Genomic DNA, 24745 nt, shown 5'->3' on the forward strand with positions numbered 1-24745 from the left:
CCAATGGCAAAATACAACCTTGAAAGGAAGATGACCCTGAGAGTGGTTTCTGGTGCTATTGCTTAAATGACGTTATGGTGTGTATGGTGTAAGACCACTGTCTTAAATAAAGCCCAGCATGCAAGGGAAGAGGAAAGCTCCAGCAGAGTAAATGATCAAATGGAAGGATGCAAAAGAGGGTGTAAAAAGGACTCAGTGAATTATTATGTAGTGAAATAAATAAAATGGTCTTAATTTTTTCATGTTAATAAAACTACCAGGAAATACTAATTATGGGTCCCAAATGCCAAATCAAGCTAATTATATAGATTAAGCAATTAAAATGTTTGCTTGGAATAGAGGATCCAAATTTCTAATTTGTGTTTCAAAATATTTTCACTCTGGAAATTTTAAATGTGTGTTTATTGCCAGAGCTATTCAACTGTATTTAGCCAAGGGTGCTCTTAAGTATTTCTGCTTGACCAACTCTTCCTACTGTCTTTGGTATCTTGTCTGGTGTCCTTCTTTCCTTGCCAACCAGCTAAATTGATCATTTAAATTACCAAATTGATTTTTTTTTAAATTTTTTTTTAGTTGTAGATGGACACAATACATTTATTTTATTTGTTTATTTTTATGTGGTGCCCAGGATGGAACCTAGTGCCTCACTCATGCTAGGCAAGTGCTGTACCACTGAGCCACAACCCTGACCCCTAAACTGATTTTTCAAAAAAAATTTTTTAAATAAAATATGGCCACTGTTAAGAGTTATACTTTGGTTGACTTTGTAATGTAAGTTCATTGAAGGAAAAACCAGCTGAGATGTCAGATATTTAATAGTGTCTTACATTGTACATCAAATATAACAATAATGGCTTTCTCCATATTTAATTGTGTTTGACTTACCCAGGAGTTTTACATTGACTATGACATAATCTAATACTAAATAGGGCCTTGAGGGGAGCACTGAGGGCATTGAACCCAGGGCCTCATGCATTCGAAGCACAGCTCTACTGCTAAGCTACACTCCAGACCCCAGGGTTTTTGTTTTTAATACCAGAATTTCATTTTTCCTTAAATGAAGATCTATAATTCCTTAAACTGAAAAGGAATCCTAATAGGGCATTTAAACCAATGGTTCCTTGCTTACTTGCTTTCATCCTCCCTTTCTCTTTCCCCAGCCAAAGCCTTTGATCCTTCCCCATACATTTGAACTATACCAGTAGCCATAGTCCAAATAAAGGAAGATGGTAAGGCTGGAGCCTACTCACACGCAGTCCTCCCTTCTGCCTGCCTTTGCAGGGCTCGAAGGATCTCCTCAAAACCTCTGGAGTGAAAAATTCTACCTCGGAAGTCTGAAGGAGACCACCAATACCATTTTAAAGCATCTCTGAGCCTGCCGAGTAGACACATGAGCAAAGTTAACCCTCCTAGCTAAAAAAAAAAAAAGAAATTATGGACAAGAAGTTATCATTGGAATTAAATGCTGGCAGACATGTCCAAGGTATATTGCAGGGATTTGACCCCTTTATGAATCTTGTGATAGATGAATGTGTAGAGATGACAACTAGTGGGCAACAAGACAGTATTGGAATGTTGGTAATATGAGGAAATAGCATCATCATGTTAGAAGCCTTGGAAGGAGTATAAATAATGACTATTCAGCAGAGAAATCTGTATCCCCTCTCCAAAGGTCCTGTTTAACTATGACATAAAAATCAGGTCATGTACATTTTTCATATTAAACTTTTTGTTAAATAAACTTTGTAATAGGAAAAAAGGAAACCCTCTGAAGTACCATTGATACAAATATGAAAACCTCAAAGTATCCCAGTCCCCACATTTGAGATGAAGAAAATGAGGCTAGTACTGATTAAGTAACTTGTTCAAGAATACAGAAAAAGTGAATAGCTAAAATTATAACATCTAATGCTAGACCTATTTCTCACTGTATGCTAGTTTAACAACTCTCTTATCCATCCATCCCCTTGATAAATGTCTTGTGAATTTCTAATCCTTTTGTGTTGCTGAGACTATTTCAAGGCCTTTTAAATGGACCAGTTTGACAAAAGTCTCAAATTTTTCTTTTTGGGGGGTTCCAGGGATTGAACTGTGGGGAAGAGGGTAACCAGGGATTGAACTGTGGGGGAGGGGGTAACCAGGGATTGAACTCAGGGGCACTTGACCACTGAGCCGCATCCCCAGCCCTATTTTGTATTTTATTTAGAGACAGGGTCTCACTGAGTTGCTTAGCACCTCTCTTTTGCGGAGGCTGGCTTTGAGCTCGCAATCTTCCTACATCAGCCTTCTGAGCCTCTGGGAGGCCCTAACCAACTGCGTCTGGCCTTCTCCAAATGTTTTGATGATACATTTTTTCAGAGATATAGAGCCCAAAGTGACCTACCACTTTCAAAGTCAGAGCTACATGAGTGCAGGGCATGCCCTGATGCTTCTGCTGCTGGAACTGTCCTGCCTGTATAGGAACCAGAAGCTGCCAAAGCTCTATCAGAAGCAGGAAAAAAATAAATAAATCCTTTATTCAGTCTCTCACATACAAGAAGAGTCTACTCTTTCAAGGTTTCAGTACCATTTTCACCATTTTCTAACATACTTAAACTTACACATAAGATGGAAATAATAACATCACCCAAGTGCTTAGCAAAATGCAGTTATTCCACTTAAATATAGCTTCACCCTCCTTCCCTCAAAAAAAGAAGGCACAAAGTCATATCCACTACCATGTCCGTATCTAGGAGATACAAATTCCTCTTCCAGTTCAGCCACAATCCTATCTGGATATTATGTAACCTATATTGTGAAATTAACACCATCAACAAAGATTGGCAAGACTGAGAAAAGAGAGAAGTGTCAAACAACCACAACACTCCATATATAAAGTAGGAGAAAAGAGAAGGAAAGTAATTGGTTTTATATATGTAACAAGTGTTTCAAGTTGAATCATGTCCCTCCCAAAAGATGTGTTGAAGTCCTAACACCCAGTACCTGTAAATGTGACTTATCTGGAAATAGTTTTTTTTTTTTTTTTTTAAAGAGAGAATTTTTAAATATTTGTTTATTTTTTCTCAGCTAAAGAAACAATAAGAGAGGTAAATAGAGAGCCTACATCCTGGGAACAAATCTTTACTCCTCACACTTCAGACAGAGCCCTAATATCCAGAGTATACAAAGAACTCCAAAAATTAGACAATAAGATAACTAACAACCCAATCAACAAATGGGCCAAGGACCTGAATAGACACTTCTCAGAGGAGGACATACAATCAATCAACAAGTACATGAAAAAATGCTCACCATCTCTAGCAGTCAGAGAAATGCAAATCAAAACCACCCTAAGATACCATCTCACTCCAGTAAGATTGGCAGCCATTATGAAGTCAAACAACAACAAGTGCTGGCGAGGATGTGGGGAAAAGGGTACACTTGTACATTGCTGGTGGGACTGCAAATTGGTGCAGCCAATTTGGAAAGCAGTATGGAGATTTCTTGGAAAGCTGGGAATGGAGCCACCATTTGACCCAGCTATTCCCCTTCTTGGTCTATTCCCTAAAGACCTAAAAAGAGCATGCTACAGGGACACTGCTACATCGATGTTCATAGCAGCTCAATTCACAATAGCAAGACTGTGGAACCAACCCAGATGCCCTTCAATAGACGAATGGATTAAAAAAATGTGGCATTTATACACAATGGAGTATTACTCTGCATTAAAAAATGACAAAATCATAGAATTTGCAGGGAAATGGATGGCACTAGAGCAGATTATGCTAAGTGAAGCTAGCCAATCCCTAAAAAACAAATGCCAAATGTCTTCTTTGATATAAGGAGAGTAACTAAGAACAGAGTAGGGACGAAGAGCATGAGAAGAAGATTAACATTAAACAGAGATGAGAGGTGGGAGGGAAAAGGAGAGAAAAAGGAAATTGCATGGAAATGGAAGGAGACCCTCAGGGTTATACAAAAGAACATACAAGAGGAAATGAGGGGAGAGGGAAAAATAATACAAGGGGGAGAAATGAAGGTCAGTAGAGGGGGTAGAGAGAGAAGAGGGGTGGGGAGGGGAGGGGAGGGGGGATAGTAGAGGATAGGAAATGTAGCAGAATACAACAGACACTAGTATGGCAATATGTAAATCAATGGATGTGTAATTGATGTGATTCTGCAATCTGTATATGGGCTAAAAATGGGAGTTCATAACCCACTTGAAGAAAAGTGTGAAAGATGATATATCAAGAACTATGTAATGTTTTGAACAACCAACAATAAAAAAAAATAAAAAAAAATAAAAAAAAAAAAAGAAACACTATTATTTAGGTATCATACTGAACTCAGAAAGCACAGAATAAAGTGTCATTTATGTACAAAAAAAAAAAAAAAGAATTTTTAAATATTTGTTTATTTAATTTTTTTTTTTTTTTTTTTTTTTTTTTTAGTTTTTGGCAGACACAACATCTTTATTTTATTTTTATGTGGTGCTGAGGATTGAACCCAACGCCCCGAACATGCCAGGTGAGTGCACTACCGCTTGAGCCACATCCCCAGCCCATTTTTTTTTTTTTTTTTTTTTTGGTACAAGGGAACAAACCCAGGGTAATTTAGCCACTGAGCAACATCCATAGCCCTTTTTATGTTTTATTTTGAGACAGGGTTTTGCTAAGTTGCTTAGGACCTCATTAAGCCTGGGGCTGACCTTGAACTTGGGATCCTCTTGCCTCGGCCTCCCAAGCAGCTGGTAGTATGGACCGCCTCTACTGGAAATATCTGTAGATGAAATGAGTTAAGATGAGATCATATTGGAATAGAGTGGTCCTTAAACCCAATGATTAGTCCCCTAATCATTGGGAAAGGGAGATTTGGACACAGATATACCAGGAAGAAGGCCATGTGATGACCGAGGCAGAGATTGGAATGACAGGTATCAGATAAGATATGCCAAGGATTGCCAACAATCATGAAAAACTAGGGAAAGTCAAAGAAAAATTCTTCCCCTAACACTTCAAAGAGAGAACATAGACCTAGTGACACCTTAATTTCAGATTTCTATCCTCCAGAATTGTAAAAGTATAAATTTCTGTTGTTTTAATCTGCCATCAAACCTGCAATTCCTGCATCTATAAGATGACTACATATGGATGGTAATTTGTTATAGCAGCCCTAAGGAAACTAATACAATAAAGAACAGAAGAAAGTAAGCATAGCTGTCACTGTCCTTATTTATATTACTACTCATAAGGCCATAGTTGAAATATCTGCCTCCTTCCACTACATAGCCCGTATTCCCTTTTCCTTCTGCTAGTACATCAAATGATCAGAGTCCCCATACCTGGTGAGTGATCCAAATCTTTATTCCCGAGGGACTTAAAATCTCAGCCTCCAATGGATTGCAAAGAGTTGTGGTTAATTTTAGGTGTCACCTTGACTAGAGCTGTAACAGTTTTTCTTGGGGTCTGTGGGAGTGTTTTTGCATGAGATTAACATTTGAATTGGTAGACTAAGTAAAGCAGATTGCCCTCCATAAGGTGCATAGGCCTTAGGCTCACAAAATCAAATTAATAGATGACATCACTATAATGGACCAATGTGACAATGCATGAGATGATAAGACAATCAAAGTCCCTGCAAACCAGATAATGACAGAAAGCAATAGACTTGACATAGCAATAGACTCTGAGGAAAGACCTTGAAGGTATATGCTCCTGTCTCTGCTCAATGAAAGCAATATGCTTGTGATAACCTGTCAAGTGATAACTGAGAAAATATTTTCAAATCTACATTTACAATAGCCACAAGTATATATATAGATTTGCTCCAGTAAAGAGGCCACATCTAAAAGAGCAACTGCAATTGAATCACCACCTGATTAAATTTACAGTAATATAAGAGCCAGCTGTGGTTCCCTCACCTGTAATCCCAGCTACTCAGGAAGCTGAAAAGGCCAAAGAATTGTGAGTTTGAGGCCAGCCTGGGCAACATAGTGAAATCCCACCCCAAATAAATAAATAAACTTACACTAATACACAGAGCCCATCTTTCTTTGCAGGTTTAGGCAAGTTAAATAGAAATGTGATAGAAATCAGTATGCCTGCATTTTTCAAGTCTTTGAATTCACCCAAGTATGTGCTGTTATTGCTTTTGGCTTGCTTTTTGGTAGAAAAGGGTAGCTACAAGGCTCCTGGGTGATCTTTATTATAATGTCCCACTTCATGGGTCAGGAAGCCAGTATGCATATTATTCCAGTTGATAGATATGTCCATCATTCCAACTCTGCATTTAGTAACTGGAGAAGTCACCTGTAGTTCCAGCTACTTGTGAGGTGGAGTCAGAAGAATCACTTCAGCCCAAAGTTGCAGTTTGGGATACGGGGAGTGGCACAGACAAAAATAAACTAGAGAAATAACCACTAGTTGATTCCTTGTAATCACTATAATGTACTAGAGCCAAAACTGGGCTAACCATGTGACTTCCATAACCTATATCTCTTACCAGTGAACTCCAGTAACTTTCTGGTCACTAGAGATTAGTATATTCATGACCACTGTGTAGTGATTCCTAAAATGGAAATTTCCCCTTTCCCTAGTGCCCATTCACTCTGGAAAAAAAAAAATGCTTCTGATCACTTTTTGAGAGAAACAAAGGGGGAGGAAGAATTATACCATAATTTTTTGGCTGTGTTACTGGGTCTTTCCTCCTGAGGATCTATGGAAAGGCTCACATACTGACACAGGATTAAAGGTCGTATCTTCTCACTGTGAGGAGTCAGGTCTCTGCTTAACAGAATTAGAGTTTTTTAAATTGCATAGACCAAAAACTAAGATTTCCTTCTGTTTAACACATTGTAATTAATATCTAACACTAAAGAACTATGTGAATTAAAACATTCTGATTGCCATTCTTACCATATAGTTCTCTTTTATAATTGCATTTACTTTATATTTCACAGTTGCATACTGATACTTGGCCTCTGTTAGCCTGGTTTGAAATCAAGGAAAACATTTCAATAGTCTGCAATAGTGGAATCCCCCACCATCATTCCTAGCCAGCAAATGAAAGCCACCAATGAGCTTTTGGAAGATACTGGCTAAAGAGTTAATAAATTGGATAGCATCAAATTAAAAAGCTTCTGCACTGAGACTGGGGTTGTGGCTCAATGGTACTTGCCTAGCATGTGTGAGGCATTGAGTTTGATTCTTAGTACTGCATATAAATAAATAAGGGTCCACTGACAACTAAAAAAGAAAAAAAATTAAAAAGCTCTTGCACAGCAAAAGAAACAATTAGGAATGTTAAAGAGAGAGCCTACAGAATGGGAGAAAATCTTAGCTACTTTTCTGATAGAGATCTAATATCTAGAATATATAAAGTAGTCAAAAAAATTCACACCAAAACAAACAAATAACCCGATTAATAAATAGGCAAATGAATTAAATAGACAATTCTCAAGAAATACAAATACCAACAAATATATGAAAAAATGTTCAACATCATTAACAAATCAAAACTATACCGAGATTTCATCTCACACCAGTCAGAATGGCGGTTATTAAGATTACAATAAATGCTGGAGAGGATGTGGACAAAAAGGATCACTTTTACACTATCGGTGGGACTGTAAATTAGTATAACCACTATGGAAATCAGTATGCAGGGTTCTCAAAAGACTAGACAGGAACCACCATAGGACCCAACTATACCACTCCTCTGTATTTATCTTAAAGAATTAAAATCAGGCTGGGGATGTGGCTCAAGCAGTAGCGCGCTTGCCTGGCATGTGTGCGGTCCGGGTTCGATCCTCAGCACCACATACAAACAAAGATGTTGTGTCCGCCGAAAACTAAAAAGTAAATATTAAAATTCTCTCTCTCTCTCTCTTTCTCTTTAAAAAAAAAAGAATTAAAATCATCATACTATAGTGATAATGCATACCCATGTTTATAGTGGCACAGTTCATAATAATCAAACTTGGAATGAGCCTAAATGCCCATCAACAGATGAATGGATAAAAAAAAAAGTGTGATATATATGCACAATGGAGTTTTATTCAACCAGAAAGAAGCATGAAATTATGTCATTTGCAGGAAAATGGCTGGCACTAGAGACTATTATGTTAAGTAAAATAAGCCAAACTCAGAAGGTCAAGCATTGTATGTTTTCTCTCAAATAGAATCTAGAGAGGAAGAAGGAAAAGAAAGGTAGGGAGTTGGGACCTCATGAAAATCAAAGGGATATCACTAGAGGAAAGAAATCAGGGAATAAGAGACAGGGAGAGAGGGAAGGAGTGCTGGGGAATGATATTGGTCAAATTATATTGTTATATTGTGTGCATGTACAAATATGTAACAAGGAATCCCATCATTCTATACAACTATAAGGCATCAATGTTTAAAATGTGGAAAGAGGAAAAAAAAAAAAAGAAAGATACTGGCAAATTGGGCACATTGGCACATGCCTGTAATTCTAGCAATTCAGGAGACAGAGGCAGGAAAATCCCAAGTTGGAGGCCTACCTAAGCAACTCAGCAAGACTCTGCTGAAAAATAAAAGTGGACTGGGGGTTTAGCTCAATGGCAAAGCCCCCCTGAGTTCAATCCCCAATACAAGAAAGAAAGGAAGAAGAAATTGGTAATTGCAGCTCTCAAATTTCTTAATAAGAAGATTATCCTCAAGGACAACTTTTCCTGCTTCCTAAGCTTATGGATTTTCTCCTTGAAATTATATCAGGAAAGATCTGAGGGTGTAGCTCAGAGGTACAGTGCTTGCCTCAAATGCAGAAGGTAGTTGGTTTGATTTCTAGCACTGCGAAATTTTTTTTAAATTATACTAAGGAAGTTTTGGCAGCTCAACCTACTGAAAGCAAGTGTGATGGTTTGGATTTGAGGTGTCCCCTGAAAAGCTCATGTTAGGTGATGCAGGAATGTTCCAAGGTGAAATGATTGGATAATGAGAGCTGTGATCTAATCAGTGAAATAATCTATTTGATGGAATGGAGTGGTGACTGGCTCCTTGCTCGCTCTCTGTTTCCTAGCTGCCATGACCTGAGCAGCTTTCCACCGCCATGCTCTTCCATCATGATGTTCTGCCTCACCTTGAACCTAGAACAATAGATTAGCCAACCATGGACTGAACCTCTGAAACTGTGATCCTCAAATAAACATTCCCTCCTCAAAGTTGTTCTTGTCAGGTGTTTTGGTCACAGTAACCAAAAGCTGACCATTTTAGTCCAGCTTTCAGTCAACTAACCTACTTCTTGGGCTACACATCTTATTTAAAAACTATTACGTGCTTTCATGTGGATCAGTTCAGCTGAGTCCATTGTTAAATACTCTTCTTTTCTGCCTGGCACTTCTAGAATTCATTTCCATACGTACTCTCAGGTCTCTAATAGTATCAATTTGCAAAATTTTGCAATACAGTAATGTGTCATTTGACAGGCTGAGGAATACACTGTTAGGCTATTTTATCTTTGTGCAAACATCATAGAGTGTACTTCTACAAACCTAGATAGTGTTGGCCTACTTCACTCCTAGGCTATATGTTGTAACCACCATCCTATATGCTCTGTGTCATTGACCACAGCATTGTTATGTAGCACAGGACTGTGTTTTTATTGTTACTGTTGTTGTTATGTTTCTGGTTTATAAACTATTTTCTCCCAAGTCAGACAAGAAACTGCTTCAGATGAGATCACTACAGGGGTTTTTAAATAATGAGAGGCTAGTCCCCTCAGACATTGAGAAAAGGGGGTATTTTGGTTGACAAAGAAAGCCTAGTGAAATTAAATATTACTTGATAATAAAAAAATACACTCAAAGAAAAAACAGAAAATTTAATGCTTGCAACAACTTGGACAGATTTCAAGGGCGTTTTCTCAAACAGTTATATAGTGTATGCTTCCACGTACATAACATGCTCGAAATGACAAAATTACAGTGATAGAGAACGTATCAGTGGTTGCCAGGGGTGAGAGTTGAGGGAAGGATGACTAATAAGGGGCAACACAGGGGAGTTTCTTTGTGGTAATGGGACAGTTCTATATTCTGATTGTGGTAAGTGTTATTATGATAAAATACATATGCTAAAAACACATGATTAAATTTCATAGAACTATAAGCATACACACACCAAAAAAAATAAAGATGTGCATATGAAAACTGGGAAAATCTGAATAAGGTACCCGAGTAATCATAATTATACCAATGTCAGTTTCCTTGTTTTTACCAGGAACTTTGGTGTTATAAGTTATCATTGGATGGAACTGGGCAAAAGGTACCTAAGAACTCTCTACCATTTTTGCAATTTATTGTAAGTTTTAAACTATTTCAAAAAAGTTAGTAGGAAAAGAAGGAGAGAATGATGGAAGGAAGGAAGGAGACTTTTGGAGGGATGAGGAGTTCACATTTTCCAGATTCATCAGAGTCTGCTCAGATGTCTTCATTCTGAATCTCAAAATAGGCCCCAGATTTTACACGGAAGGGATTATGGATCCTGGATGATATCATGCATTGACGGGTTAATCAATCTTGGTACTTTCCTGCTTTTCTTGGCTTCTAAACCCATATGAGATGATAATTATCCTTTTCTTTCCCCACTGCTGGGGATTGCCCTTGCCTTCCAATATAGTCACCAAGTGGAATCAAGTGCCTATGTTCATTCTTCTTTATTGCTAGAAATTTCAGCAGAATGGGCTGGGGTTATAGCTCAGTGGTAGAGCGCTCACCTTGCATGTGGAAGACACTGGGTTCAATCCTCAGCACCACATAAAAATAAAATAAAGGCATTGTGTTCATCTACAACTAAAAAATATTTTTAAAAAAGAAAGACAAAAGAAAAGAAAAAATAAATTTCAGCAGAAAGAAAATTCTTCTTTCCCAACAATCTCCACACAGGTTTCTTATGATACATTGACTCTGAATGGGTTACATAGTTATCCATGAATCAAACTCTGAAGTCACAGTAAGACTGAATTTCACATCCACTCTTAAGTTGGATGTGATATCAGCTTTCCCAGAAGCACTTGGTCTTAGTGTGGAAGCAAGAATTTCAGTGCCAAAGAAAGCAGAATTTCTAAAAACGTTCAAGAAAAGCACACTTTTAGAAGATGGATACTAATGAGCCAGGTGCGGTGGTACATGCCTGTAATCCCAGGGGCTCAAGAGGCTGAGGCAGAAGGATCACAAGTTCAAAGCCAGCCTCAGCAAAAGCCTCCGTGAAACCCTGTTTTTAAAGAAAATACAAAACAGGGCTAGAGACGTGGTTCAGTGGTTGAATGTCCCTAAGTTCAATCCCCAGTACTCAAAAAATAAAAATAAATAAAAATAAATGCATACTAATGATTATGTCAGAACACATCATGCAAAACCTAAACCAAGCCAGACATGGTAGCACATGCCTGTAAACCCAGCGACTCTGGGAAGATGAGGCAGGAGGATCACAAGTTCAAGATCAGCCTCAGCAACTGAACAAGACCCTCAGCAATTTATCAGGACCCTGTCTCAAAAATAACAAGGACTGACAATGTAGCTCAATGTAAAAGTACCTCTGTTTTCAATCCCTAATACAAAAAAAAAACCTACATTGAAATGTTTGGATTCTGAAACAGAGGGAACCATCTGACGTTGTAGATAGTGAGATAGTGTCAGCCATTTGAATAAAAGCAATGTGGGTGAATAAAATGAGAACTGAAGGCAGGAGACTTTTGTTCTAACTCAAAACTGAGGCTTATTAACTCTGTAACCTTCAGCCAATCACCTGATCTGCAGTTGCCTCATGTATAACACAAAGGAATGAATACTACTTACACGTATATTGGTTCTTGGCTCATTTTGCAATGTCCTAACATACCTAGATTTGAGAAGTCTCAAAGTTTGGTGCTTGAGAAAGTCACAGCAAACATTTCTGTGTCCAAACTTATCAGAAATTAATCATATTTGGGGGCATGTAATAATCTCTGACAGGCTCCAGGGTGCTCTGTACACACACACACACACACACACACACACACACACACTTCTTACCTATGAGGATCTGTTTCTTTGGGAGCTGTAGCATACTTTATCATCCCAATAAATTTATACTAGGACTTCAGGTCTCACTTGGAAAATAGTACTTCTTTTCCTTTTCCCTCCTAAATTAGATTTACCAACAGCAAGAACTTGAGAGATGGTGAAGATCTCATGACATTGTAGATTTGTTTTGTTTCCCAGACTGCAGAGTTTCCCTCTTCCTGTTGACATGTGATCACTCAACATAAATTCCAGGGACTCCTCAGGTTACCAGGTATGCTTTTGAGTGCTCTCAAGCATTCCATCACAGAAAAAAAAAAAATGTGAACTGGCAGTCAGTCCAATTAGAATTCCTAGTGCCAAATTGTACAAACTTTCTCTTCATCTCAGTTACTTCTCTACCCCCAGGATCTACCATACTTAAAACATTTCACTAGAATATTGTAATACAATTCAAAATCTTTCTGGTTCTGTATTCTCCAAAGATTTCTCTGGTTTATGACAGCAAGTATCATAGATAAGTAGTCTTATCCCCACTTGGTTGCCAAGCCCAGGACAGCCATTCACTCTCTATGGAATCTTAGCTGGTGAGGTATGGTAGGGGCTGCCACACTCTTCCTCTCCCCTCCCAGGAAACACTATATTTTTCTAAAGAAATTGCATCCTTTAGGGCTGGATTATGTACACCTAGCATGGGACTTCATAAGATATTTTTAAAGATTTCCTTCTATATAATTTACTTGGATTTCTATTTCACCACACCCTCACCAACGTCTAAAACTCATCTTACAGTTTACTTCAAGGAAATACTCCAAGGACCATCACAGCTCTTGCCAGGTTGATATCCTCTCTTATACCACAAGTCCAACAATTTGGCATCTTTGTTAAGAATGCACACATCAGGGCTGGGGTTGTGGCTTGGTGGCAGAGCACTTGCTTAGCACGTGTAAGGCACTGGGTTTGATCCTCAGCACCACATAAAAATAGATAAATAAAATAAAGGTTTTTGTGTCCATCTACAACTAAAAATATATATTTTTTTTAAATTTTAATATTTATTTTTTAGTTTTTGGCGGACACAACATCTTCGTTTGTATGTGGTGCTGAGGATCAAACCTGGGCCGCACGCATGCCAGGCGAGCGCGCTACCGCTTGAGCCACATCCCCAGCCCTAAAAATATTTTTTAAAAAAGAATGCACACATTGGGCTCATTTGTAAGGTGGAATTTGGTCCAGGTTGTTGACAGATAATACATATTAGTTTGAATATTCTGGTCATTATGGCACCAGATATCATCCAGATGTGATAATCTAACTATAAGTTGACTCACATTCACATTAAGACCACACTCAGTGAAAAGTTGTTTTATTTTATTTTATTTTTAATTTTTGGAAATTCTGCAGAAATCAGAACTCTTACCAAAGTTTGAACTAAAAAGGGACAGTGGGAAGGGGAGAAGGGTAGGATTGTCCAGCATGCTTGTATGTATATTTCAGAATCTTTTTTAAATGGAAAACTTCTGGGAAGTTCTGAATTTCTTTTGTTTTCTTTTGTCCTTTAAGCATTTTGCAGTGAGATTCTTTTATATATAGCAAATAATTTGAAAGAATACAAAAATATGTGAAGTTCATTAAAAAAAAAACTACAGTATAGCACTGGTACAGTACACTAAAAGACTTTGATAAAAAGAAACAATAAGGGGCCAGGTGGTAGAGTCTTGCCTCGAATGCCTGAGGCCCTGGGTTTGATCCTCAGCACCACATTAAAAAATAAATAAAAATGAAAGATATTTTTTTAAAAAACTCCTTAAAAAATAATTAAAGTCCTCCATTTTAAATGCCATTCATATATACCTTGTGGATGAGAGCTATATACTTTTACATACTTTTTAGAGGAATAAATTATTGAATTACTGGAGGAAAAAAAAAAAAAGACCACACTCAGTGTATCTTCCTCTCTTTCAGAATAGATGAAAGCCAGCATGGTTGGCACACCCCTTAACCTAGTGAGGAGGCTGAAGCAGGAGAATTACAAGCTCAAGGCCAGCCTCAGCAATTTAGCAACGCCCTAAGCAACTTAGACAGTTTCAAAATAAAAATGGCTGGGCATTGGCTCAGTGGTTAAGTGGCTCATGGTCCAATCCCCAGTACCAAAAAGAGAGAGATGGAAACCCTTGACAAGAAATGGATGTTTTACTGAAATTTTATGAAACTGGGGAAGAAGATGTACATCACACTACTTATTATATCTTAATGATAAAATGATACAATTTCTGTTTCATTTTTGCAAACGCGCCAAGACAAATACCACCCCCACATTCCAAACTGAGTCCACCAGAGCAAGATTTGCAAGGAGGTAAACAAGAATATGCCAGGACCCTTGGATGACCTGTAGGTAAGTGAAGATTGGGGGAACAAGAGAGAGAGTTAGAAATCAGAGGATTTTTGTAGGGAGAGTTTGCTTTGAGGCATACTCCCGTAAGAAAGGAGGAGGAAAAAGGTAGGGATAATTTCCCCTGATCCCGGAGTCAGAGAGAGGTCACTTAAAGAGCTTATAGACTGAGTTATATGGACTCTCACAATTTAGGAAAACCAATGGATAAATCAGATGACTCACGCCTGAAATATACAAAGAACAATGTGCTGACTGAAGCAGCCTATGGCAGCAAAACTTTGAGTGAAGCAGGTATACCCTTAAAAGTTTCCATGAATCAGATGGCAGGTGGGAGAGAGAACAAAAGTAGAACTTGGGAAAGGAAGAGGAAGAAGCTATTGCCTTAGATCTTGCGCAGGACTGCATCTTGAGGAGGAAGGAGACCTCTTTAGAAACACTTTGGCAATAATCAGAGACCAAAGAGTACACTAACATGACCAGACAAGGATATGCACTCGCCTGCATGAAATATAACATTGGTGGGTGGAGGAGGTTTCCAAAAAGTTCTTTTTTGTTGTTGTTGTTATGTGGTGCTGAGGCTTGAACCTAGTGCCCCACAGATGCTAGGCAAGCACTCTGCCATTGAGCCACAACCCCAGCCCCCCCCAAAAGTTCTTAAAAGGGCCCAGAAGACAGTCAGCTTTAGATACACCATTGTCAAAATAAATCAAGCTAGATAAAGACCAGTTAAATAAAATTCTGTTGGTTCCTAATCTCTCCTCTCTCCCTCATTTCAATCCATGAAGAGTCAGAGGTAGCCTGGTGAATGATAGATGTGGAATAGAGGCACTACATGGAATATCAAGAACTCTAAGCCATCTTTTCTGCTATAGGTTTCCAGTTCACGAGTTGAAGCTGGAGGGAGAGGAGAAATTTTAACTTTAAACCAATCTTGAAATTAAAAAAAAAAAAAAAAAAAATGTACTGGACTTGGACTCTAAATTGCAATTTTTTTTTTTTTTTTTTTTTGTTAAACTGGGAATTGAATCCAATATCTTGCACATCCTAGGCAAGTATTGTATGTACCACTGAGTTACATCCCTGGCTCTTTTTATTTTATTTTGAAACAGGTTCTGGCTACGTTGGCCAGGGTGACCTTGAACTTATGGTTCTCTTGCCTCAACCTCTGAAGTAACTAGGATTACAAACATGCACCTCCACACCCTGTTTATTTGTTTTAAGAGACAGGAGTCTCACTATGTTGCCCAGGCTGGCCTCAAACACCTGGGTTCAAGCATTCCTCCTGCCTCCGGTTCCCAAGGAGCTGGGAATTATCGTCGTCACACACCATTTTGCCTGGCTGCCAGTATTTTTTTAAATATATTTTGGAAGCTTGGAAAAGAAATGTGAGATGAAGAAAGGAAAAGATGACAACCAAAACAGATCTGGAGGACATAGGCTAGAGAAGTCCTGGAGACCTTGGAAAGAATGATCTCAGAAGCCCTTATGGTGACACAAATCAGACTATAATAAAAGATTGAAGAGTGGATGGGCTTTTTTCACCAAGATGGCACCAAAAGCTAAGAAGGAAGCTCCTGCCCCTCCTGAAGTTGCAGCCACTGCAAAAGCTTTGAAGGCCAAGAAGGCAGATGTTGAAAAACATCCACACACACGCACAAAAAAGAAGATCCACATGTCATCTAACTTCTGGTGGCCCAAGACACAGCAGCTCCAAAGGCAGCCCACATATCCTCGGAAAAACGCCCCCAGCAGAAATAAGCTTGACCATTATGCCATCATCAAGTTCCCCCTAACCACTGAGCTGGCCACGAAGAAGATTGAAGACAACACCACACTAGTGTTCATTGTGGATGTCAAGGCCAGCAAACATCAGATCAATCAGGCTGTAATGAAGCTTTATGACACTGATAACTTATAAACAACAGTGATATATTTCTCACAGTTCTGGAGGCTGGGAAGTCCAAGATCAAGATACTAGTGGGTTTGGTGCCCTGTGAGGGTATAGACTGCTATGGTCTGAATATTTGTTCCTGAAATATTTACAAATTGAAACTTAATCCCCAGTGAGAGCACTAAGAGGTGGGCCTTTTAGGTGATAAGGTGATGAGGGTTTCACCCTCATGAATGGAACTGATGCCCTTAGAAGGGAGGTTTGAGGGAGCCCTTTTGTATCTTGCCAAGTCTTTCATCAGACATGAATCTACTGACATCTTCATGTTGGACTTTCCAGCCAACATGAGTAAACTTCTACTGTTTATAAACTACCCAGACTTGGGCATTTTGTTAGAGCAGTCCATATGGAGTAAGACGCCATCTCCCTCCCTAACCAAACCTAATTTTGTTGAAGAAATCCACTTTCCTATTAAAAACTATCTTTGTCAAAGTCTTATGGAGGTGGTGTGGCCATGAGACTTAGTTCTGTATAATGAGAAGAAAGAGATTTCTTCTTAAAAGGGAAATAGTCTCTTCTTCCCCCTGTCCTTTTGTGCCTTATACCCAGCTTAAAAGCAGTTGAAATGACTGGGAAAGTCATAAAAACATTTACAGGAGCCACACATGACACAGCAGAAAGCAGCAGCCTGGGACACTGAAGGCATTTTTTAAGCTGCTGTTACAACTTGCCTTCAGACTTTTTGTCACATGAAAGAAAAATAAAGGGCCCCTATCTTGATTAAGCCCCGTGTGTAAACTGTATGCAACATCTATCTGCCATACCACTCTTTAAAGGCATTTGGCTTTGACATGGAGGCCAAATAGACCAGTAACTACAAGCAGACATGTGATTAGGGTTAGATTTGTAAGATAGGGTAGACTCGAATTTGTTTAATTACTGATAAGAGCCAGCCAGGGTAGGTAGAGAGAAAGATAAGCAGACAGGCAGATACATGAAGGTACCAGAGAAAGGAAATAGAATGACGGTCATATTGATGTTTTTTTTTTTTTTCTTCCTAACAGACTACCACAAACCTGGTGACTTAAATAACACTGTTATGTCTCAGTCTCTATGGGTTGGGGACTTCAGAAACAGCTTAGCAGGGTCCTCTGCTCAGGATCTCACAAAGCTTCAGTCAAGGGGTTGGCCAAGACTGTAGTCTAATGTGAGGTTCAGAGCTTGTGGTTGTTCAGAAAATTCATTTCTTGTCATTGTAGAACTTGTGGCAGCTAGATTTTTGCAAGGCACACAGATCAAAAAAAACAAAACAAAAGATAGAAGTCTCTGACTTCTATCTCTGATCTCTGGACTATCTTTTAAAAGGTTCACCTGATGAGATAAGGTCTGCCCAAGGTAGTTTCCCTTTTGATAACTCAAAGTCAACTGATCAGAGACCATAATTACATCTACAAAAATCCCTTTACCTTTACCATGTAAAATAATAACAATCAGCCAGGTGCAGTGGGGCACACCTATAATCCCAGCGGCTCAGGAGGCAGGAGGATCTCAAGTTCAAAGCCAGCCTCAGCAAAAGTAAGGCACTAAGCAACTCAGCAAAACCCTGTCTCTAAATAAACACAAAATAGGGCTGGGGATGTGGCTCACTGGATGAATGCCCTCTTGCCTATGTCCTGCGCGGGCAATGGAATTTGGGGTTCCTCTGCATGAAGTAAACTAGCTGCGAAATAAGGCTAAGAAAAAGAAGGCAATGAAAAGACCACACGACACGGAAGTAATTTTGAAAAGCAGGGCAGGAGGGCTCTACCACCTTAGGGGTCTAGCTTCCACACTGGAAAGAGAGAGCTAACTCACATTTGCTTTATTATATATGGGACAAACTTCAAAGGTATTCCATAGAATGTTGTTCTTCTGCCAAATAAGGTAGGAGGTGAGCAGTCCAGGCCCAATGGGTCATGCCCAATTCCGGAGCTACAAGAGCAGCCTTCCTAGCCCAGCAAAGACTGAAGTCACATGCATTGTGTAATCCCTTAAGTGGGAGGGGCCACAAAAGAGTGTGCAATGCCAGACCAAAATCTCCTTGGCTCAAGGCTGAGTGAAGATGCTAAATAGCTCAGAAGTGGCTTCCCACAATGCCCCTGAGTTCAATCCCTGGTACCCCTCCCCCAAATACAAACATAGGAGTGACAGCTCATCATATTCACATAGCCTGCCCACACTCAGGGCGTTGTGTACATCAGGGGATGAAACTTGGTGTATGTGTGTGTGTGGGGGGTGCATCTTAGAATTCTTCCTACCACAGTTTGTGAGCTTTGGATAGGAAAGGACATCATCTTCACCTGCATTTTGGGTCTCATTGTCCTCTTCCTTTTCAAAGAACATACTCTATCTGTCACACTGTATGCATATCAAGTGTGTTTGGAAGTACATGACCACAAGCAACTATTTTCTTTCCTATTTTTTTTCCCCATCTTAAATGAGTGGCTTCTTTTAAGAACTGATTGCAGCACATCCTTGCAGTGTTTCACATGACCACTCCACACTTGTCTACTATGATTCCATTTACTTGTAAGCAAGCTATTTAGGAATTAGCAAGACAGGGTGTTTTCATAGATGTCAAGGTGGCCCAAAATATCTCTTTCCAACTATGTATGATCAGAAAGCTGCATCATTGCATGAAGAAGAAATAAAAGAATTATTCTGCAGTACTATTAAGATAATTTTGATCTCACAGTCATTGCATTGAAAACCTAATGTAATCATTTTTTCCTTTCTCCCTTCCTTCCTGTCTATCTTACACAAAATATGTCTTTGGTTTTCTCCTAGAGAAACAGAAAGAAGCAGCATTAGCTTTATGTTCCTCCAGTTGGGCTATCATCTGTAAATTAATCCCTTTCACAGGAAGATATTCCCAAATGATTCCAGTTACCTTGGAGGAAGCAGGGATAATTTATATCCCTATTATGGATACGACTTGACTCCCGTACCCTGAATCTAACAAACACAAATTGATGTTGATGGAAGCTGTAAACAGATTTCTATTCAAGACTCCAGTGATGAGTCTAACTATACAAATTGAGAGTAGGGAATGGGGACTGAGGCCACAAACTCATCTGCCATTGACCACTCCATAAGCCTTAAGGAATTCAACTTGCTTCTTTCCTACGCCTCCTCAGGGGGACTTCCATGTGCATTACTTCATTCTAACATGACTTCTTTTGGCCTTCATTTGGTAGTGGGAGAGATAAGGGATTGAACCCAGGGAGCTTAACCACTAAGCCACATCCCGACCCTCTTATTTATTTATTTAAGTTTTTTTATCTAGAGACAGGGTCTCACTAAGTTGCTGAGGCTGACTTTAAACTTGTGATCCTCCTGCCTCAGCATCCCAAGTTGCTGGTATTACAGTCATGTGCCACCATACTCAGCGGGAACTACAATATATTTTTAATTGAACGTTACCCAAATTTATTTTGGTCATTAAGTGTATTTCTTGTGATTTCTGTTTTTTTTTCCCTGATACAATTTTTTTTATTTGTTCTAATTAGTTATACATGACAGTAGAATGCATTTTGACACATTGTACACAAATGGAGCACAACTTCTTATTCCTCTGGCTGTACATGGTGCAGAGTCACTCCAGTAGTGTAATCATATATGAATATAGGATAATAATGTCCATCTCATTCCACCGTCCTTCCCATCCCCACAGCCCCTCACTCCCCTCTGCACAATCCAAAATTCCTTCATTCTTCCCTACCCTCATTCCCACTATGGATCAGCATCTGATTATCAGAGAAAACATTCAGCCTTTGGTTTTTTGGGATTAGCTAATGCCTTGTGATTTCTATTTCTTTAATTCTCCCTATAAACCACTCTGTCCTCTGCCTGATTTCTGCTGCTGATTTGCCCTAGATATGAGGAGGGTGAAGGTATAGAATGTGTCCTATTGCAGGTAGAATTTTTCTTCATTCAAAATTAAAGTTAAAAAAAACTCAAATATTGCTAATTCCTCCTATAAACAATCAGGGAATCCACACAAAAGGGTTATACTTTGGATTCAAGTTTAACTTACTATTTATACACAGATAGAAAAATACAGAAATAATTGTAGATATGAATATGTTCATGAGTTAGTATATGTTCATATGTTACTTAACTCTGTTGACTGAGAGAGCCTAATAGCAATAATACCCTAATTGCAATGGATATATCCTGTGCTCAGATCTTGCTTTTTTTTTTTTTTTTTTAATCCATTTGGTACTGGGAATTGAACCCAGGGGTACTTAACCATTAGGCACATCCAAAGTCCTTTTACATTTATTTATTCATTGTTGGCTTTTTAAATATATTTTTATTTGTTCTAATTAGTTATACATGAGAGTAGAATGCATTTTAAAATATATTTTAGTTGTTGATAGACCTTTATTTTATTTATTTATTTATATGTGGTGCTGAGAATTGAACCCAGTGCCTCACACATGCTAGGCAAGTGCTCTACCACTGAGCCACAACCCCAGCTTCAGTAGAATGTGTTTTGACACATCCTACATAAATTAAGTATAATTCTCATTTTTTAGTTGTACATGATGTAGAGTTATATGTCATGTAATCATGTTTGCACATAGGGTAATAATGGATTTTAATTTTTTGAGACAGGGTCTCACTAAGTTGCTTAGGATCCTGTTAAGTCGCTGAGGCTGGATTTGAACTTGCAATTCCCCTGCCTCAGCCTCCTCAGTCACTGAGATTACAAGCATGTGTCACCACACCTGTCTCAGATCTTGGTATCTAATGCCATCTCTCATTAAAGGAATAGGGCTTCTAGAGAAAGGACTACTTCTAGACCCAGGACAGGGGAAATACAAAACAAACCTAGAGTCCTGTAATACCAGAAAATAAGGAAGTACTCAAAAGAAATAAAGGATGAGGGTATGTCAAAGGGGCCAGGAGCCAACATGAAAGAGCTTCTGATGGCCAAAGCTGGAAGAATTTGAGAAATAAAATAATACAGTTTTGGATTATAATCCAACTATAAAGTAAATATACATAGGTTCATATTGATATAAATAAATGATTTAGTAAATATGTAGGGACACAATACATTTCTTACAAAATACAAATAGTATATTTAGGCACTCCCTCCACTAGGAGGTGATATATGATTTCTGCTACCTTCCTCATGAAAGTGAGTTAGACTGTGATTCTTCCAAGTAATAACTTTGCTGTAGAGAAACCTGATGAACACTGTTGAAGGATAACATCACCAGTGATACCATGTGGCTAATGTGTATCCCCTAATATGACATGATAAGAAGGGTACTTCATCTTTGTGGTATTCTTTACAAAAACCCATAACCACTCAAGTCATGAGAAAAAACATCAGACAAATCCAAATTGAGAAGCATTCTACAGGATACCTGACCAGTTCTCCTCAAGAGTGTAAAGTTACAAAAATAAGGGAAGACAGCGAAACTGTCACAAACCCATGGAGACTAGGGAAAAATGACTCTAAATGGAAGGTGACACTTTGGATCAGATCCTAAGATCAAAAGAGGACATGAGGGCTGGGGATGTGGCTCAAGCGGTAGCGCGCTCACCTGGCATGCGTGCGGCCCGGGTTCGATCCTCAGCACCACATACAAAGATGTTGTGTCCGCCGAGAACTAAAAAATAAATATTAAAAAAAAAAAAATTCTCTCTCTCTCTCTCTCTCTCTCTTTCTCCCACTCTTTCTTTAAAAAAATAAAAAAAAAAAGAGGACATGAATAGAAAAACTAGTGAAATCCAAACAAATCTGGAGTTTAGTTAATAATTAATGGGCCAATATTAGCTTCTTAGTTTTGACAAATATACCATAGTAATATAAGATATTAATGAGGATAAGAGGGTGAGGGGTAAACTCTGTATTATCTCTGCAGATTTTCTATAAACTTAAAATTATTCCAAGGTTAAAAAGCTATTTAAAACATACTTTTAAAAACAGTTTTACTCTAGGTCTGGGGTTGTGGCTCAGTGGTAGAGTGCTTGCCTTGCATGCATAAGGCCCTAAATTCAATCCCTAGCAACACACACACACACACACACACACACACACACACACACAAATTATACTTTAGGGCTGGGGTTATGGCTCAGTGGTAGCACATGTGAGGCCCTGGGTTTGATTCTCAGTACCGCATATAAATAAATAAAATAAAGGTCTATTGACAATTAAAACAAATTACAAGAAAAAACAAACAGTTATACTGTAGCTGAGTACACTGGGGTGCATGCCTATAATTCCAGTGACTTGGAAGCTGAGGCAAGGGGATCACAAGTCTGAGGCCAACCTCAGCCATTTAGACCCTCGGGAACTTAGCAAGGCACCGTATCAAAATAAAAAATAAAAAGGGCTAGGAATATAGTCCAGTGGTAAAGCACCCTGGGTTCAATGTCCAGTACTAAAGAATTAAAAAAAAAAAAAAATTTCCAGCCCCACCCACAATGTACACTTTTGTGTGTGTGTGTGTGTGTGTGTGCTGGGGATCAAAATCAGGGCGTAGCACCCCACAGTTTCATTATAAAGTCCACTGGACAATGATTACTGGCATACACTCATAGTTACTTCTCCAGATTTCTGAGTTTCTCCCTTCACAGCTTGACATTTTCCCTAAGAAAGTTCCCTTGGCACACACGTATTTACCTCTTTTCCCCAAAATTCTATTGGATCTCATCCCAGTCACAAAGAAACTATTAGTAAAATCATTTTTAAGCTTTTTCTTCATTTTTTAAAAAAAAATATATTTTTAATTGTAGGTAGACACAATATCTTTTTTTTTTTTTTTTTAATAAACTGGCCTGTGGACTGATAGCTGTTTTTGCAAATAGTCTTTTTTTTTTTTAATATTTGTTTATTTATTTTTAGTTCTCGGCGGACACAACATCTCTGTTTATATGTGGTGCTGAGGGTCGAACCCGGGCCGCACGCATGCCAGGCGACCACGCTACCGCTTAAGCCACATCCCCAGCCAACACAATATCTTTATTTTATTTATATGTGGTGCTGAGGATTGAACCCAGGGCCTCACATGTGCTAGGTGAGCGCCCCACTGCTGAGCCACAAATTCAACCCAAGCTTTTTCTTTTATTACATGATTTGTGGGGGTGAGGATTGAACTCAATGCCTCACACATAGAACTCTACCATTGAGCTACACCACTGGTCCTTACATAGTATTTATAACTTGCACAAATGTACAGCTGAAACAGTCTTGTTTTATCTCAACCCACACACACTGCCCACTGGAATATTTTGAAGCATATCTCAGGGATAATTTCATTAGTGAATCTACAATAATCCCTCTAAAAGGTAAGTACTCTTTAAAAAAAAACATAAACATGTTAGTATGATAGTATTACACAGTATTATCCCAAATATCCAATCCATCTTCACATTTTCCTTATTTTCTCAAGTCATTGTTTTTTGGTGGTGGTGGGGGGGGACCAGGAATTGAACTCAGGGGCACTCAACCTCTGAGCCACATTCCCAGTCCAATTTTGTAGTTTATTAGAGACAGGGTCTCACTGAGTTGCTTAGCACCTCACTGTTGCTGAGGCTGACTTTGAAGTCACAATCCTGACTCAGCCTCCTGAACTGCAGGGATTACAGGCATGTACCACCGTGCCCAGTTAATTGTCTTTTTTTTTTTTTTTTAAGATTGGTGTGTTGAATCAGAATCCAAACATGAGTCACAGTGTGTTGACTGGTCTCTCAATTTATGGGTTTTTCTTCCCTCTTTTTTTTTTTAATTCTTTGAAAATAATATATTGAATAAACCAGATTGTTTGACTCATGGAATTTCCCCTATTCTGGAATTTTCTAATCACATCTCTGAGGGTTGTTGAACATATTCCTCTGTCTCTAATATTTCTATAAAATAGTAATTTGATCTAGAGACTTGAGCACTTTTTTTTTTGGCAGAGTTTTTTTGTTTGTTTTTCAGGAATGAAATCCAAACATAGGTGATGATGTATATTTCCTATTTTAATCACCTTGGAGTTCACTTAATTTCTGGATGACTTTTTTCTTTTAAAAAAATGTTTTGGTACTGAGGATTGAACTCAGGAGCACTTTACCACTGAGCTACATTCCCAGTCATTTTTATGTTTTATTTTGTGACAGGGTCTCACTACTTTGCTGAGAGGATCTTGCTAAATTGCTGAGGCTGGCCTTGCGCTCACAATTTTCCTGTGTCAGCCTCCCAAATTGTTGGGATTATAGGAGTGTGTCACTGTACCCAGTTGGATGATTATGATTTTTTTAGTGGGGGGGGAGGTACTGGGGATTGAACTCAGGGAAACTCAACCACTAAGCCACATCCCCAAACCCTTTTTTGTATTTTTTTTAGAGACAAGGTCTCAATGAGTTGCTTAGCGCCTTGCCTTGCTGAGGCTGCCTTTGAACGTGAGATCCTCCTGCCTGA

The 24745-nt window shown here is 38.7% G+C and overlaps 2 protein-coding genes and 1 pseudogene across 2 annotated transcripts in view; 2 read left to right on the forward strand and 1 right to left on the reverse strand.

The window, feature by feature from the left end:
* Positions 1–24745, reverse strand: part of Mib1 (MIB E3 ubiquitin protein ligase 1) — a 161979-nt gene that overhangs the window by 128663 nt on the left and 8571 nt on the right. The gene's annotated exons all lie outside the window — the stretch shown is intronic.
* Positions 1302–1629, forward strand: LOC114093009 (small nuclear ribonucleoprotein G pseudogene; annotated as a pseudogene).
* On the forward strand, positions 15937–16308 carry LOC114093008 (large ribosomal subunit protein uL23-like). Its single transcript, XM_034635872.2, has one exon. The coding sequence runs from the start codon at positions 15937–15939 to the stop codon at positions 16306–16308; it is 372 nt and encodes a 123-aa protein (XP_034491763.2).

This window comes from Marmota flaviventris, chromosome 16 (assembly GCF_047511675.1).
Source record: "Marmota flaviventris isolate mMarFla1 chromosome 16, mMarFla1.hap1, whole genome shotgun sequence".
Classification (NCBI taxonomy): domain Eukaryota; kingdom Metazoa; phylum Chordata; class Mammalia; order Rodentia; family Sciuridae; genus Marmota; species Marmota flaviventris.